The sequence below is a fragment of the Suricata suricatta genome, chromosome 10 (assembly GCF_006229205.1).
Source record: "Suricata suricatta isolate VVHF042 chromosome 10, meerkat_22Aug2017_6uvM2_HiC, whole genome shotgun sequence".
NCBI classification, from domain to species: domain Eukaryota; kingdom Metazoa; phylum Chordata; class Mammalia; order Carnivora; family Herpestidae; genus Suricata; species Suricata suricatta.
In genome coordinates this window covers 99537212-99556033 of record NC_043709.1, presented here as the reverse complement: position 1 = coordinate 99556033, position 18822 = coordinate 99537212, and the positions used below count along the sequence as shown (strand labels likewise).

Sequence of the window (18822 nt, the reverse complement as noted above, 5' to 3'; positions counted from 1 at the left end):
CCAGACAACCACAGCCACCAGTTCCAAGGGTTGCTTCAATGAGTAAATCAAAGCACACCTGGTGAAAGATCCAAACCACCACTACGAGTAGGGAGATAAAGCAACCAGAGTGACAACACCAGAGAACATGTAACATACTCCAAAAACACCTCCTAAAGGGTCAGGCCCTGCACAGCATATGACCCCTTTCTAATACATAATTTTTAATACTTCTATTAAAACCCATAAGGGATGGAAAACTAGCCAAAATGATGAAACAGAAGAATTTTCCTCAAAAGAAATTCCAGAAAGAAATGACAGCTAGAAAATGGCTCAAAACAGATAGAAACAATATATCTGATCAAGAGTTTGAATAATAGTCATAAGTTATTGCTGGGCTTGAAAAAAGCATAGAAGACAGCAGAGAATCTATTGCTGCAGAGATCAAGGAAATAAAAAACTGTCACAATGAGTTAAGAAATGCTGTAAATGAGATGCAAAATAAACTAGATGCAGTGAAAGGAAGAACAGAAGCAGCAGAGGGGAGAATAAGTAAAACAGAAGATAAAATAATGGAAAAAGAAAATACTAGGGGCACCTGGGTAGCTCTGTCCATTGAATGTCTGAATTCAGCTCAGGTCATGATCTTGTGGTCTGTGGGTTTGAGCCTCATGTTGGGCTCTGTACTGACAGCTCAGAGCCTGGAGCCTGCTTCAGATTCTGTGTCACCCTCTCTCTCTACCCCTCCCCACTCTCACTCTGTGTCTCTCCCTCTCTCTCAAAAATAAACTTAAAAAAAAATTTTTTTTAAAAATACTAGACCATGAAAGCAGAGTTAGAGAACGAAGTAATTCAATGAAATGTAATAATATCTGTATTATAGGAGTGCCAGAAGAATAAGAGAGAGAGAAAGGAGCAGAAGGTTTACTTGAACAAATTATAGCTGAGAACTTCCCTAATCTGGGGAAAGGAGCAGACATCCAAATCCAAAGGCACAGTGAACTCCCTTCAGATTTAACAGGAATAGGTCTTCTCCACAGCATATCATAGTAAAACTGGAAAAATACAAAGATGAAGAGAGAATTCTTAAAGCAGCTAGGGACAAATGAACCTTAACCTACAAGGGTAGAACATAAGGGTAGTAGCAGACCTTGCCACTGAAACTTGGTAGGCCAGAAGGGAGTGGCAGGAAATATGCAAAGTGCTGAATAGGAAAAATATGCATCCAGGAATCCTTTATCCATCAAGGCTGTCATTCAGAATGGAAGGAGAGATAAAGGCTTTCCCAGACAGACAAAAACTAAAGGAATCTATGACCACTAAACCAGCCCTGCAAGAGATCCTAAGGGAGACCTTGTGAGTGGAATGCTGCAAAGACCACAAAGAACCAGAGACATCACCACAAGCAAGAAGCCTACAGATAACACAGTGACACTAAATCCATATCTTTCAATAATAATGTTGAATATAAATGGACTAAATGCTCCTATCAAAAGACATAGGGCTTCAGAATGGATAAAATAACAAGATTTATTTATATGCTGTCTACAGGAAATCAATTTTAGACCTGAGAACACCTTCATATTGAAAGTAAGGAGGTGGAGAACCATCTACCATGCTACTGGAAGTCAAAAGAAAGCTGGAGCAACCATACTTCTATCAGACAAACTAGATTTTAAACTAAAAACTGTAACAAGAGATGAAGAAGGGCATTCTATCATAATTATGGTATCTATCCATCAATAAGAGCTAATAATTAACAGATGTTTATGTCCTCAACTTGGAACACACAAATATATAAATCAATTAATCATAATTATAAACAATCTATGGTAATTTCAGGTGAACTTAATACTCCATTTACAGCAATAGATATTCTAGGCAGAAAATCAATAAAGAAACAATGATCCTGAATAATAGACTGGACTAGATGAACTTGACAAATATATTCAGAACTTTTCATCCCAAAGCTGCAGAATACACATTCTTTTCAAAGTGCACATGGAACATTCTCCAAAATAGATTATATAATAGGTCTCAGATTATATAACAGCCCTCCATAAATATAAAAGAATTGGGATCATACCATGCATATTTTCAGATCACAATGCTATGAAACTTGAAGTCGACCACAACAAAAAATTTAGAAAATCTCCAAATGCATGGAGGTTAAAGAACATCCTACTAAAGAATGAATGGGTCAATGAGGCAATTAAGTAAGAAATTAAAAAATATATGGAAGCAAATGAAAATAAAAACACAGTAATACAAACCCTTTGGGATACAGCAAAGGCAGTCCTAAGAGGAAAATACATTGCAATCCAGGCCTATCTCACGAAATAAGAAAAATCCCAAATATAAAATATAACAGCACGCCTAAAGGAATTAGAAGCAGAACAGCAAAGAAACCTAAAGGCCAGCAGAAGAGAAATAATAAAGATTAGAGCAGAAGTAACAATTAAAAAAAAAAACCCAGTAGAACAGATCAATGAATCTAGGAGGTGTTTTTTAAAAATAAACATACAAAATTGATAAACTCCTAGCCAGATTTCTCAAAAAGAACTGAGAGGACTCATAGATAAAATCACAAATGAAAAAGGACAGATCACAATCAATCCTCAGAAATACAAGCAATAATCAGAGAATACTATGAAAAATTATATACCAAAAACCCAGGACAAGTTGCAGGTGAACTCAATACTCCATTTACAGCAATAGACAGAAATCAAAAAAGAAACAATGGTCCTGAATAATACATTGGACAAGATGGATTTGATAAAAGAAATGGACAGATGGAAGAAATGGACAAATTCCTAGATACCCACACACTCCCAAAACTCAAATGTGAAGAAACAGAAAATTTGAACAGACCCATAACCAGCAAAGAAATTGAATTAATTATCAAAAATCTCCCAACAAATAGGAGTCTTGGGCCAGATGGCTTCCCAGGGGAATTCTACCAAACATTTAAAGCAAAGTTAACACCTATCCTTCTCAAGCTGTTCCAAAAATAGAAATGGAAGGAAAGCTCCTGGACTCATTCTATGAAGCCAGCATTACCTTGATTCCCTAACCAGACAGAGACCCCACAAAAAAGGAGAACTATAGGATAATATCTCAGATGAACATGGATTCTCATCAAGATACTAACAAAAATTCTCAACAAGATACTAGCAAATAGTATTGAACAGTATATTAAAAGAACTATTCACTATGATCAAGTGGGTTTCATTCCTGGGCTGCAGGGTTTGTTCAATATTTGCAAATCAATCAATGTGTACATCACATTAATAGAAGAAAGGATAAGAACCATCTGATCCTATAAATAGATGCAGAAAAAGCACTTGACAAAATACAGGATCCTTTCTTAATAAGAACCCTCAAAAAAAGTCATAATAGAAGGAACATATCTCAAAATTATAAAAGTCATATAGGAAAAGCCCACAGCTAATATCATTCTTAATGCAGAAAAAAATGAGAGCTTTCCCCCAAGATCAGGAATATGACAGGGATGTCCACTCTCACCACTGTTGTTTAGCATAGTGTTGGAAGTCAGCAAAAAGGCAACAAAGTGAAATAAAAGGCATCCAAATTGTCAAAGAAAAAGTCAAACTTTCACTTTATGCAGATGACATGATATTCTACATGGAAAACCCAAAAGACTTGACCAAAAGGTAGCTAGAACTGATACATGAATTCAGCAAAGCTGCAGGATACAAAATCAATGCACAGAAAACGGTTGTGTTTCTATACACCAATAATGAAGCAACAGAAAATGAAGAAATCAATCCCATTTACAATTGCACCAAGAACCATAAAATACCAAGGAATAAACCTAAAGAAAGATGTAAAATATCTGTATGCTGAAAACTATAAAAAACTTAGGAAAGAAATTGAAGAAAACACAAAGAAATGGAAAAACATTCCATGCTCATGGATTGGAAGAACAAATACTATTAAAATGTCAATACTACCCAAATCAATCTACACATTCAATGCAATCACAATCAAAACCGCTAGAACAAACAATTCTAAAATTTGTATGGAACCACAAAAGACCCTGAATAGCCAAAATAATGTTGAAAAAGAAAACCAAAGTGGGAGGCATCAAATCCCAGACTTTAGTTTCTATGACAAAGCTGTAATCATCAAGACAGTATGGTATTGGCACAAAAATAGACACATAGATCAATGTAATAGAAAAGAGAAACCACAGTTGGACCCACAAATGTATGGCCAACTAGTCTTTGACAAACCAGGAAAAAGTATCCACTGGAAAAAAGACAGTTCCTTTAGCAAATGGTGCTGGGAGAAATGGACAAGCAACATGCAGAAGAATGAAACTGGACCACTTTCTTATACAATGCACAAAAATAAACTCAAAATGGATGAAAGACCAAAACATGAGACAGGAAACCATCAAAACCCTAGAAGAGAAAATAGGCAACAACATCTTTAGCCTCAGCCACAAGCAATTTCTTGCTCGACATGTCTCTGAAGGCAAGGGAAATAAAAGCAAAAATGAACTACTGGAATCTCATCAAGATTAAAAGACTTCTTCACTGCAAAGGAAACAATCAACAAAACTAAAAGGCAACTGATAGAATGAGAGAAGATATTTGCAAATGAATATCAGATAAAGGGTTAGTATTCAAAATCTATAAAGAACTTACCAAACTCAATACTCAAAAAGCAAATAACCTGGTGAAGAAATGGGCAGAAGACATGAACAGACAGTTTTCCAAAGAAGACATTGAGATGGCTAACAGACACATGAAAAGATGTTCAGCATCACTCATTATCAGGGAAATACAAATTGAAACCACATTTAGATAAGACCTCACACCAGTCAGAATGGCTAAAACTAACAACTCAGGAAAAAACAGATGCTGCCAAGGATTGGAGAAATAGGAACCCTCTTGCACTGCTGGTGGGAATGCAAACTGGTGCAGTTGCTCTGGAAAATATTGTGGAGGTTCCTCAAAAAATTAAAAAGAGAACTATCCTATAACTGAGCAATAGCACTACTAGGAATTTATCCAAAGAATACAGGAGTGCTGACTCATAGAGGCACATGTACTCCAATATTCATAGCAGTGATGTCAACAATGGCCAAATAATGGGAAAAGCCCAAATGTCCATCAACTGATGAATGGATAAAGAACACACACACACACACACACACATACACACACAATGGAATACTACTTGGTGATGTGAAATAATGAAATCCTGCCATCTGCAGCAACATGGATGGAACTGGAGGGTATTATGTTAAGTGAAATAAGTTGGTCAGAGAACACAGATATATGTTTTCACTGTTTTGTGGAACTTGAGAAACTTAACAGAAGACCATGGGGAAAGGGAAGGGGAAAAAGTAGTTTCAAACAGAGAGGGAGGCAAATCCATAAGAGACTTAAATACAGAGAACAAACTGAGGGCTGATTTGGGGGTGGAGGAGAGGGTACAATGTGTGATGGCCATTGAGTAGGACACTTGTTAGGATGAGCACTGAGCAGTGAGTGTTGTCTGTAAGTGATGAATCACGGGAATCTTCCCCCAAAACCAAGAGCACATATACATTGTATTTTAGTTAACTTGATAATTATATATATAAACAAATCAAGCTACTTAGAAAATCACTAAGCTCTGGGAAAAAAACAAAAGCGAGGGTACAGCTGAATAATAAGTTTCATCTCCTATATAATGCCACACCTTCAAGACTGGGAAAGATAGCTGCTTCACCTAATACACAGAAACAAACAGAGAGTTGGGGTGCCTGGGTGGCTCAGTTGGTTGAGCGTCTGACTGGCTCAGGTCATGATCTCATGGTCCATGGGTTCGAGCCCTCTGTATGAGAATACAGAGGAATATGTTCCAAACAAAAGAATAAAACAAACTTCAAAAAAAGATCTTAATGAAATGGATACAAGTAATCTACCTGATAAAGAGTTCAAAGGAGTGGTCATAAAGATGCTCACCAAACTCAGGAGAAGATGGGTAAACATGGTGAGAACTTCAATAATGAGATGGAAAAGGTAAGAAAGTACCAGATTGAAGTCACATATCTGAAGAATACGATAGTTAAACTGAAAAATGCACTTAAGAGGTTCAACAGAAGACTAGAGGAAGTAGAAGAACAGATCAGTGACCCAGAAGACAGCAGTGGAAGTGACCCAATCAAAGAAGAAAAAAAACAAAAAAAGAAAAAATTTTTTGCTGCAGGACAACATTAAGCAGAATAATATCTACATTATAGGTGTGCAGAAGAGAGAGAAAACAGTAGAAAATTTATTTGAAGAAATAATGGCTAAAAATTTTCCTAACCTGGGGAAGGAAACAGACATCCAACTTCAGGAAGCAATGAAAGTTCCACATAAAATGAACCCAAAGAGATTATTTAACTTATAATTATGATGTCAAAAGTTGAAGATAAAAAGAGAATATTAAAATCATCAAGAGAAAAACAACTTGTCATATAGAAGGGAGCCCCCATAAGACTATCAGTAAGTTTTTCAGCAAAAGTATTGTAGGCCAGAAGGGAGTGGTATTATTACCCAAAGGGCTGGGGGACAAAAATCTTCCAATTGAGAAGAGCCTAAAGTATATACCACATCTTCTTGATCCATTCATCAGTTGATGGACATTTCGGCTCTTTCCATGATTTGGCTATTATAGAAAGTGCCGCTATGAACATTGGGGTACATGTGCTCCTATGCATCAGCATGTGGTATATATATACAATGGAGTACTCTATGGCAATGAGGAAGAATGAAATATGGCCATTTGTAGCAAAGTGGATGGACCTTGAGGGTGTCATGCTAAGCGAAATAAGTGAGGCAGAGAAGGATAGATACTATATGTTTGCATTCATAGGTCTAACAGGAGAGACCTGGCAGGGGACCATGGGGAGAGGAAGAGGGAAAGAGAGCGGGGGAGAGTGAGGGACACAGATCAAGGGAGACTACTGAATACTGAAAACGAACCATGCACTGAAGAGGGAGGGGGACGGAGAGAGGGGGTGATGGTCATGGTTGGGGGCACTTGTGGGGAGAAGCACTGGGTGTTATATGGAAACCAATTTGACAATAAACGATTAAAAAAGAGAGAGAGAGAGGAGCCTAATGGCAAGGTTATCAATCACAATTGAAGGAGAGATAAAGAATTTCCCAGAAAAGCAAAAACTAAAAGAATCCATTAATACTAAACTACCCTTATACGAAATGTTAAATGAACTTCTTTAAGCTAAAAACAAAAGGCACTAACTAGTAACAAGAGAACATACGAAAGTAAATATCTCTTTGGTAAATGCAAATGTTAGTAAAGGTAGTGAATTAGCCACTTATAAACCTAGTATAAAGGTTAAAAGACAAAGGTAGCAAAATTCAGTGTAACTGTAAGAACAGTTAAGGGACATACAACATAAAAAGATGTAAAATAGGACATTAAAAAACAGAACATGGGGGTGTGTGTAAAAATGGAGAATTTAAAAAATGCTCAAATTTAAGATGCTATCAACTTAAAATAGACTCTTGCATATATATGTTATATGTAAACCTCATGGTAACCATAATGCAAAAATCTATAGTAGATACACATAAAACAATGAGAAAGAAATCTAAACATAACACTAAAGAAAATCACCAAACCACAAGAAAAGAAAGGAACAGAGAGGAACAACAGAAACAGAAGAAAATCAACAAAATGGATAAAACACACACATAAGACCCATCTGTTTGTTGCCTGCAAGAGATTTATTTAATTCAGATCTAAGGACACACACAAAGGGCTCAAATAAAATCAGAAATGAAAGAGAAGTTACAACGGACATCACAGAAATACAAAAGGTTAGAAGAGAATACTATAAAAAATTACATGCCAACAAATTGGACAACCTACAAGAAATGGATACATTCCTAGAAACATAATCTTTCAAGACTGGATCATGAAGAAAATCTGACTAGACCTATTTCTAGCAAGGGGATTGAATCAATAATCTCATTCAACAAACAAAAGTCCAGGACCAGATGGCTTCACTGGTGAATTCTACCAGACATTCAAAGAAGTTAATACCTATCTTTCTCAAACTCTTCCAAAAAATTGAACAGGAGAGAACATTCCCAAACTCATTGTGCAAGGCCACCATTACCTTGATACCAAAACCAAATAAGGACACCAGAGAAAAAAATCACAGGCCAATATCCCTAATGAACATAGATACAAAATCCTCTACAAAATATTAGCAAACCAAATTCAACAGTACAATAGAATAGAACATACACCATGTTCAAGTGGGATTTATTCCAAGGATGCAAGGATGCCTCAACAGTTGCAAGTAAATCAATATGATATACCACATTAACAAAACAAAGAATTAAAATTATATGATCATCTCCATAAATGCAGAAAGAAGAATGTGACAAGATTTAATATCCATTTATGATAAAAAAAATTCCACAAGTGGGTATAAAAGGAACCTACCTAAATACAATGAAGACTTTTTATGACAAAGCCACAGCTAATATCACACTCAATGGTGAATAGTTGAAAGCTTTTCCTCTGAAATCAGGAACAAGACAAGAATCGGCTACTCTAGCCAGTTTTAGTCAACATATTATTGGAAGTCCTAGCCATAGAAATTAGGCAAGGAAAAGAAACGAAGGGCATCCAAATCAGAAAGGAAGAAGCAAAATCGTCTCTAATTACAGATGACATGATGACATATATATAGAAAATCCTAAAGACTCCACCACAAACTTGTCAGAACTAATTTATGAATTCAGTAAAGTTGCAGGAAAAAAATCAATACACAGAAACTGGTTTTGTTTCTATATAATAACAAATGAAATTAAAACATTCCTATTATAATTGTATCAAAAAGAATAATAGAAATAAATAATAGAAATAAAAATAGTGAAAGTACTGTGAAATGAAAATGTTAATATACTGATAGAAATTGAAGATGACACAAGTAAATGTAAAGGTATCCTGTGCTCATTGATTGAAAGAGCTAACATTGTTAAAATGCCCATACTACCCAAAACAATCTACAATTCAATTCAATATGTATCAAAATCCCAGTGGCATTTTTCACAGACCTGAAACAAATAATTCTAAAACTTGTAAGGAACCACAAAAGGCCTTACATAGCCAAAGCAGTCTTGAGAAAGAAAAGACAAACATGGATGTACCATGCTCCCTGATGTTAAATGGTACTACAAAGCTATGTAGTAATCAAAACAGTATGGTCTTGCTATTAAAAATAGACACATATGTCACTGGAACAGAATAGAGATCCCAGAAATAAACCAGCACATATATAGTCAATTAATTTCCTACAAGGAGTCTAGAATATTCAACAGGGAATGAACAGTTTATTCAATAAATGGTGCTGAGGAAACTACACGCTAACGTATGAAACTAGACTACTACCCTACATCATATAAAAAAATTAACTCAAATGGATTAAATACTTGAGTGTAAGACCTGAAACCATAAAATTCCTAGAAGAAGACACAGGTGGTAAGCCCCATGACATTGGTCTTAGTCACTTTTTTTTTAGTCTGACTCCAAAGGCAAGGGAAATGAAAGCAAAAATAAACAAATAGGACTACATGAAACTAAAAAGCTTCTGCAGAGAAATAGAAACCATCAACAAAATGAAAAGACAACCTATTGAATGGGAAAAGATATTTACACATTATACTTCTGATAAGGGGTTAATATTCAAAATATATGAAAAACTCCTACAACTCAACAACAAAACACAAGCAACCTAAAAAATAAGTCAAAGACAAATATTACAAGAATTCACTTATATATGGAATCTAAAAAAACAAATTAATAAACAAACAGACCAAAAACCAGACTCTTAAATACAGAGAACAAAGTAGGGGTTGCCAGAAAGAAGGAGGGTGGAGGATGGGCAAAACTGGCAAAAGAGATGAAAAGGTACAAGGTTTTAAATAAGTCATGGGGATGAAAAGTCCAGCATTGGAAATGTAGTCAATAACCCTGTAAAACCTGGTATGCTCAAAGATGGTGGCTACACTTATTGTGGTAAGCACTGAGAAGTGTGTAGGATTATAAAATTAATCATGAGAGACTCTTGAATACTGAAAATGAACTGAGGGCCGAGGGGGAGGGGTAAAGAAGATGGGGGTGATGGTAATGGAGGAGGGCACTTGTGGGGAAGAGCACTGGGTGTTACATGGAAACCAATTTGACAATAAACTATATAAAAATAAATAAAATTACCGCTCTGTACACCTGAAACTAATAAAACATTGTATGACTGTTGGGGAGCTGCCAGAAGAACAAAGATCAGCCGCCTGAAGGCAGGGCAGTGTTATTGCTCCCAATTCAGGGCTGGAGACAGCCAGTCTGGCCTTTCTTATGGGCCCCTCAGGCGCTGTGCTAAAATCGCAGTTTTGGTTTCCCCTTTACCCTCGCCTTTTCCTAAAAATCACTTGACCCTGTTTCCTAGCAACCAACCTAGGTCAGCTGCCTTGCTTCCCGCCTTCTACCCTTTATAAGATGTGTATATTCTCTCAATAAACGAGGCTTGATCAGAGACTTGTCTTGCCTCCATTCTCTGTGCCCCCTCCCCCCCAATTCTCACTCCCTCCCTCAGGACCTGCATTTACTGACCTCTGGGATGGGTCATATGACGACTATACATCAATAATAAAATTTAAGAATAATGCAACAGAAAAATGGGCCGAGGATCTGAATAGGTATTTTTTGAAAGACAGATGTTCAGTATCACTAAAATTATCAGGTAAAAGCAAATCAAAACCATAATAAAACATCACTTCATACCTGTTAGAATAGCTATTATAAAAAATACAAGAAATAACAAGTGTCAGAGAAGATGTAGAGAAAATAAAATCCTCATACACTGTTGGTGGAAATGTAAATTGGTGTAGCCACTGTGGCAAGTGGTATGGAGATTCTTCAAAAAATTAAAAATAGAGCTATCCTATAACCCAGCAATTTCACATCTGATTATTTATCTGAAGAATATAAAAACACAAATTTGAAAAGCTATATAAACCTGTATGTTCACTGCAGCATTTTTTACAGTAGCCAAGCTATGGAAACAATCCAAGTGTCTTCAATGGATACATGGGTAAAGAAGGTATGATGTGTGTGTGTGTGTGTGTGTGTGTGTGTGTGTGTAATGGAATAGTACTCATCAATAAAGGAGTAAATCTTGCCAGTTGTGACAACCCGAGAGTGAACTTTGAGGGTGTTATGCTAAGTGGAATAAAACAAAACAAAAACAAACTCAGAGAGAACAGACTGGTAGTTACCAGAGGGAAACTGGGTTAGGGGTGGGTGAAACGGGTGAAAGAGTTGACTCGTGTGGTGATGGATGGTAATGAGACTTATGGGGATAATCACTTTATAGTATATCCAGATGTTGAATTATAATGTTGTATACCTGAAACAGATATACAGGTATACCTGTTTTATTGTACTTTGCTTTATTGTAATTGTAGATATTGTATTTTTTACAAAGGGAAAGTTTGTGACAACCCTGCATTAAGCAAATATATTGGTGTCATTTTTCCAACAGAATTTGTTCACTCTGTCTCTGTATCATATTTTGGTAATTCTCCCAATATTTCAAGCTTTTTCATTATTATTATATTTGTTGTAGTGATCTTGACTAGTGATTATACTTGCCAAGAGTGCAAAAGATGGTTGGCATTTTTAGCAATAAAACATTTTTAATTAAAGTATGCACTTTTTAAAGAAGTAATGCTGGTGCACTCTGAAGAGACTACACTATAATGCAAACGTAACTTTATATGCACTGGGAAACTTAAAAAAATTGACTTTATTGCAGTGGTGTGGAATGGAACCCATAAAGTCTTTGAGGTCTGCCTGTAGTCATTGTTATATACCAATCCTACCACACACACACACACACACACACACACACACTTCTCTTCAGTGAGCAAGTCCAAGGCCTATGCTCAGAAGAGCAAGGAGTTAGAAGGCACAAGGCACACTTTATCAGTAATAACAGTGAAAAGTTGCTTTCCCATCTGCTTTTTCTTTAGTCTTATTTCTCAATTGAACTTAGAATACAGGGAAGAGGGATGTTATTTATTGAGTCCCTTTAAATCCCCAGTACTTCCTAGACAACGAGCTGAGAGAATAACCACAGGTTTGAGAGGGCATAAGCCTAGATCGTTTACCCCACTCCCACCCGCCTCAACACATCCCTAGGATCCCTCCAACTAGGTCTTTCTCATTCTTTGGGAAATATGCTATCTTATCCAAACTTCAACCTGAGGCCCACACCTTTTTCTGACTCTTGCTAAACCTCTTAGAGGTTTTTTTTTTTTTAATCTCTGCATTCCCACCAATACATGCAGAAAAAAGTATATACATCTACATATACATATATTATATTGATAAATATAAAACTTATTCCACTTATATATGATTATATAAAACTTAGCCTTTTCCCCCTTTTATAAGCTACTTATTGGGCAAAATATAATTTTACTTTATCCGTTATTTCTGCCAAGAGGCATACTCAAATTCTTGCTGTACTCATTCTACCCTTCTTGTGGCTATCTTCCCATTTAGAAAGTAAACAGAACTTAAAACCTTAAGTAACTCTTAATAAATCCTTCCAAATTCCTCTGACTCTGCTTTCTTACCTTCTCCTGGATTCCTTCATCATCACCAGCAAAGTACAAAATAGGGACATTGAGTTCAGAGGCAGCTACCCACTGAAGTACAGCTTGGAGTTGCTTGTTCTGAACCGTATCAGTTAGGTTATGATTGCTGACAATCACTTTGGGTGCTGCACACCCTTCAGGGGTCTGTCCTCTCAATTCATTATGGATAGTTTGATAGGCATCCTGCAGGAGAGTCTCTGCTGTCCCTGTGCCCTTGGCTGGTAAACACTCATATAAATTATCTGGGAAGGCTGAAGTTGGCCTGCTTGCATCCCCAGACTTATCATCTCCCAGCTCTTCCAAGGGAGAGTCACAGGACTTGGCAATAATGAGACATAACTTCATCACTGAGTCTATCAGATGTTCTATCATCTGCCCATTCATGTGGCCATCTAGCTGGTTAAAAACCATCTTGGTCAGCCCAGCAAGTGTACCACCAACCTCCTCGCCTTCACTTAATCTGATGGAAGAAGGGGTTACAGGTCTTTCACACTGGTGGCTATTTTCTTCATTAACTTGCCGTTCTGGCATCTTGGGTTCAGAGCTACGGTCACTCTTGAAAATGGTCTCTCTAAGTAAATTCCGGATAAAGTTAAAGAAAACACTCTTTAGATCCTTCTTTTCTTCTTCGTCTTGGTCACCTCCCACAGGAGGAAACTTAGGGCTAGACACACGAGAAGCTTCAGCAGACTTGTTAGCAGGCAAGTTGGTACTGCCAGCAGCTTCGAGGAAGCTCTGTGCGTCCATGCTCCCTCCCTGTGCCAGGTGGTATTGAATTAGAAGTAAGGCTGATACGATCAGGTCCTTGGCCCAGGAATCTGAATCACACATAAAATTCTCAGGTTTCTCTCGGGATTGCATAGGGGGGCTGAGGTTGGGTGTGTCCAAAGGATATCCTAGAGGAATGTCTGGCACAGGCGTATACTGTTTGTTGGGAGCTGCAAATGTTGCCTGTTGGAAACCCAGAGATTTTCCTTCTTTTTGCTGACTTTTATGCCAGAAGGTCAATCCCTCTTTGATAATGTGTTCACCCAGAGTTTCGGCACAAGTCTTCTCTGGTTTGGATGCAGGAGAGTACATTTTTTCCCTCAATTTACCTTCAGATCTCATTGATGCATAGTTTACATTTTGGTTTCTAGGGTCACCCCTTCCCTTCATGGAGAAAAGGGAGTAACTCTCAGACTTGTCCTTGGTTTTCCTGATAATTTCTGGAGATTTCTTTGCAAACATCACAGTATATAGCTTACTCAGCATGGCATCCATGATATCTGCGGCCCTCTCGCTTCCATGAGCGAATAGACTTCTTTTCACAGCTGAGACAAAGTCTGAATCAGTCATGAGGGTCCCTGTGACATTGTGGAGGTTCTTCATGAAGGAGTCAATGAGATCTGAGACGACGTCTTTTGCATGTTTGAGCAGCACCTTCTTTAGCAGGATGGTGGCAATAGTTATGTCCTTCACTTGGATCCTCAGTGTCTTCATGATGGAAACCATCATATCAGATACCACACTGTTAGCATAAGTCATGATCCCTTGACTAACAGAAGCTGTAAAGTCATCAGGCCTTTCTTGTTCTCTGAACAACTTTCTCTCTCCAAGTAACCTTCTACCCTCTTTGGCATCACCTGCATTACGAGATTCAAACACCTCCTTATAGAAGAAAGACTTCCTAGAAGCAGGCTTGTCATCTGGACCCTTGCTTTCCTTAGTGCTCTCCTTGATCTTCAGAGTGGTCTTATATTTCAAATTTGGGGGACTCCGTAATAATCCTGAGGCTCTGTCACCAGAGCCAGGAGGCTTATCTGAGGTAACATTCTTGGAACATGCAGAGACTGTCTCCTTCACCAGCTCTGATGCCACTTTACTCAAGCTTCTGTTGGGTGTGGGCTCATCTCCTATGTACAATGACTGGTGCGTACATTTGTTTTCAGAGCCATCTATCTTCTCATTGATCTCCTTGCGGGCCATGGCTATGACTAGATTTGTGAGGCGATTAGCATAGAAGGAAACTTCATCTACTGAACTCCCATTACCAAGTTGGACACTGGGGCCCTGGACAGGGTTCTCTCTGTGCATCATCTTAAAATGCAATCTTCCTGGACTGCCGTTGGTGGTGGTATTGTAATAGTCCACAGTGAAACTCTTGCAGGGGTCTCCTCCTGGGTTGCTTGTTTCCCCGCTGAGTGGGGATTCTCCGGGCTTGAACCTAACATCTTGGAACCCTGCTGTACTTTTTTCCAGGTCTCTGCGGAGCCAGCTGAGCACTCTGATAGGATCAGTTGAGGCTTCCTTAAAAATAGACAAGGATTCATCCGACTATAACAGAGTAAAGATATGAGACATTCAGTACAACCTCAAAGATTAGTTACAAAAATGGTCACCTCTCTCAAGCCTTAACTGCTGCATCATCACAATAAAAGTAACCAACATTTATAGAGTACTTAGTATGTATCAGGCACTGTTCCAAGTATTTTAAGATGATTATCTCATTTAACATCATTTTGCAGTAAACTTAAATGTTAGCCCTCTTATTATCTGTGTTTTACAGAGGAGGGAATTGAAGAACTGAGAAATTAAGTTACTTATCTGAGGTTATACAGCTGATCACTGATGGAACAGGAATTCCAACCGAGGCAGTCTGACTCTTGAGCCCCTGCCCTCAGCCACCACGTATTGCTTTTAACAACATATGTCCTTAAGATCTGAAAGTCATCAGCTACACAGCAGAGTTAGGATTTGAACTGAATCCAGTTTTTCTTATATTTATATTACTTGCTATTTCCTATGGTTTATCTGTTTTTATTTATGTCTCTTACTACAACTATTGTTTTCAAAAATTTAGAGAATTCCAGGACAATTATACATAATTGATCACTTTGTCATGCTATATAAGCACAATCTTGATATGTTAAGTGGCTTCCAATGAACTATTTGATATCTCTTAAGTGAACAATCTAATTTATAATTGAGGAATTAATATCTGTGGACAATTTATTAGTTTTGAGTGAATACAGACTCTTTAATGGACACTAGCTGTGATAAGCACATGTACATATAGTATATATTTACATATTGTAATCTGTAATTTTCACATGAACACAGGCTAAAATAATATGTGGAAGTGTCCTATTTACTATTGAATCTAAAGGATCAGTGTAATAGAGTAATGTCTGTCTAGGAATGACTACGAGTATTGCCCACCTTCAAAGAATGATTTGGTTCACAGTAGTAACCACAGAATGGTAGAAATATAAGTGATTTAAAAATTTTTCTTTTTTGATATATCTTTGTGTTATTTGTTTTGTTGTGTTTTTAATTAACTCTATTAAAGTTTCTTAAGTTGGATACTTTATTATCTGAGTTTCCAGTTTCTTATCTGTAAAATGGGAGTAATAGTAAATTCTTCATAGTATTATTATGAGGTTTAAGTGAGATAATTTATAACCATCAAAAAATAAAAATTATTTGGTATTTTAATTACCAAGTGTCATATAATTACTAGATATTACTTCTTACATATTTGTGTTTGCCAGGCGCCGGACTAAGTGCTTCACACACATTATTTCACTTAGTCCATATATATGCTCTACATGGGAAGTATTACTATTCTAGTCTCATTGGTGGCAAACTGCAGCTTAAAGAAGTTACATAAATTAGCTAGTATATCTCAGAGCTACTGTAAGATGGCGTTTAGTATCCAATTCCAGTTCTGACTCTAGAATTGGCTCTCCACACCTGCAATACACGGCTGTGTTTTGATGACTTGGAAAGAAGAGAAAAGCAGTTTTATCAGTCTGCTATGGGGCTGGTTTAAACAGTCCATGGGCCATAGCACCTGGTGTAAAGTCATCTGAGATGGTTCTCCTAATATGAATAATACCTGCTATAGGGAAATTTTTTACTTAGTGGAAAACTATGCATAATCTTATAGCATGGTCTTCCACATCTTCTGATTCTCTTGGAGCTACTTTATAATTCTGTAGATAACTGATAGCAATTCAATAGAATTCTTATTTATACATTTTAATTCCTACCAAAGAAGGTTCTACTGACTTTCGCCCTCACCATGGAAAATGTCAGTTTTGCCTACATTTGCATCTTTACTTCAATATTCCTGATCTATATATGTGGTTCTCTTCTTTGAATCTCCTTTGAACCTCATTAGTTCCTTGTTAATGATTAAAGGAAACCTTTAATTGAGTTTATTTTTACAACTGTATGAAGCTTATTAATTCACCCTTCTCTGGAAATGATATTTTAACAGTTTTGCAAGTCTTTGCCAAGATGTCCAACATATTCACCGTGAGGGAATCTTGAGGGAAGTGTATCAGGTGCAGCTTTTCTTTGACCCCAGAGATGAATTTTCAAGGTGGGAATAGAAATTTGCAGACATTCTCTTTTTTCTAGTTTTAATTTTCCTATGCACTGATTTTGCTTTTGGTTTTCAATTTTGTTCTTTTTTGGTCAATAACCATTGATGGCAGCAATGATCAAGAGTTTGGTTTTATTGGTTAACCATTTTGTGATCTCTTTAATGGGATGATTGTTTATTATTATTATTATTATTATTATTATTATTATTATTATTATCTTTTCTCTATTGGGTAAGAGACCATGTATTTTTTACTCCTCTCAAGCTCAAAGTAATTAAGAATTTTGTATCCTAGTCACTAGACCACCAGGGAACCACACTGAGATACCACCCCACACCAGTCAGAGTCACTAAAATGAACAAATCAAGAGACTATAGATGCTGGCGAGGATGTGGAGAAACAGGCACCCTCCTACACTGTTGATGGGAATGTAAACTGGTGCAACCGCTCTGGAAAACAGTGTGGAGTTTCCTCAAAACACTATCAGTAGAACTCCCCTATGACTCAGCAATAGCACTGCAAGGGATACAGAAGTGCTGACTCATAGGGGCACATGTACCCCAATGTTCATAGCAGCACTGTCAACAATAGCCAAACCATGGAAAGAGCCAAAATGTCCATCACCTGATGAGTGGATCAAGAAGAAGTAGTGTGTATATGTATGTGTGTGTATATATATATATATATATATATATATATATATATATATACCACATTTTCTTAATTCAGTCATCTATGGATGGACTCTTAGGTTGCTTTCATGTCTTGGCTATTGTAAATAGTGCTGCAATAAACAAAGGGGTGCAGCAATCTCTTCAAAATAGTGATTTTGTTTCCTTCAGATATACAATGGAATTGCTGGATCATATGGTAATTATTAATTTTAATTTCCTCATGTGGTTACAATTAGTATTAAATAACATGCACAAAAATGTGTAACCTATAAGGTTATGCATATGAGTTAATACTACTCAAACAATTCAAGTTGAGATTAGATTGCAGAAGAGGTAAGAGAAGATTAAGTGAAGTCAGTAAGCTTGATGATACAGTGAAACACAGTTTTTCATCTGTGGGAGTACTAGAGAATAAAACTTGACTTCCTCTATGTACAGGGAAGTGCTGCTCTGGATGAAGAGAGAAGTGCTGAAAGACAGTATGGCTAAGGATGCGTCTTGTGATCCATTCCTATTAGACCAGGTAGGAGCTCTGGGGAAACTACTTGCTGAGTTTCTGTGATGATTTTTTAAGAGGTTTTTTTCTGGGGTGCCTGGGTCACTCAGTTGGTTAAGTGTCCTAGTCTTGATTTCAGCTCAGGTCATGATCTCATAGTTTGTGAGTTCAAGCCCCATGTTAGGCTCTGTGCTGACAGTGCAGAGCCTACTTAGGATTTCCCCCCTGCCCCCAGCCCAGCCCCTCACTCACTTGTGCTCTCTCTCTCTCTCTCAAAATAAATAAACTTTTTTTTCTCTCCATAATATTTTATTGTCAAATTGTTTTCCATACAACACCTAGTGCTCTTCCCCTTAAGTGCCCTCCACCATCACCACCACCTCTTTTCCCCCCTCCCCCCTCCCCCTCAACCCTCAGTTCATTCTCAGCATTCAATAGTCTCTCAAGTTCTGCATCCCTCTCTCTCCCCAACTCTCTCTCCCTCCTCCGTTCCCCCTGGTTCTCCATTAGGTCTCTCTTGTTTTCCTGCTAGACCTATGAGTGCAAACATATGGTTTCTGTCCTTCTCTGCCTGGCTTACTTCACTCAGCATGACACCC

At 37.3% G+C, this 18822-nt stretch overlaps 1 protein-coding gene across 2 annotated transcripts in view; it reads right to left on the bottom strand.

The window, feature by feature from the left end:
* Nucleotides 1–18822, bottom strand: part of AKAP3 (A-kinase anchoring protein 3) — a 41386-nt gene that overhangs the window by 10225 nt on the left and 12339 nt on the right. Inside the window, exon 4 of one of the 2 annotated variants that reach the window (XM_029954390.1) lies at nucleotides 12660–14996. In XM_029954390.1, the coding sequence (XP_029810250.1) occupies nucleotides 12660–14996 (2337 nt within the window). The remainder of the gene's footprint in view (nucleotides 1–12659; nucleotides 14997–18822) is intronic. The other variant, XM_029954391.1, reaches the window with a different exon arrangement.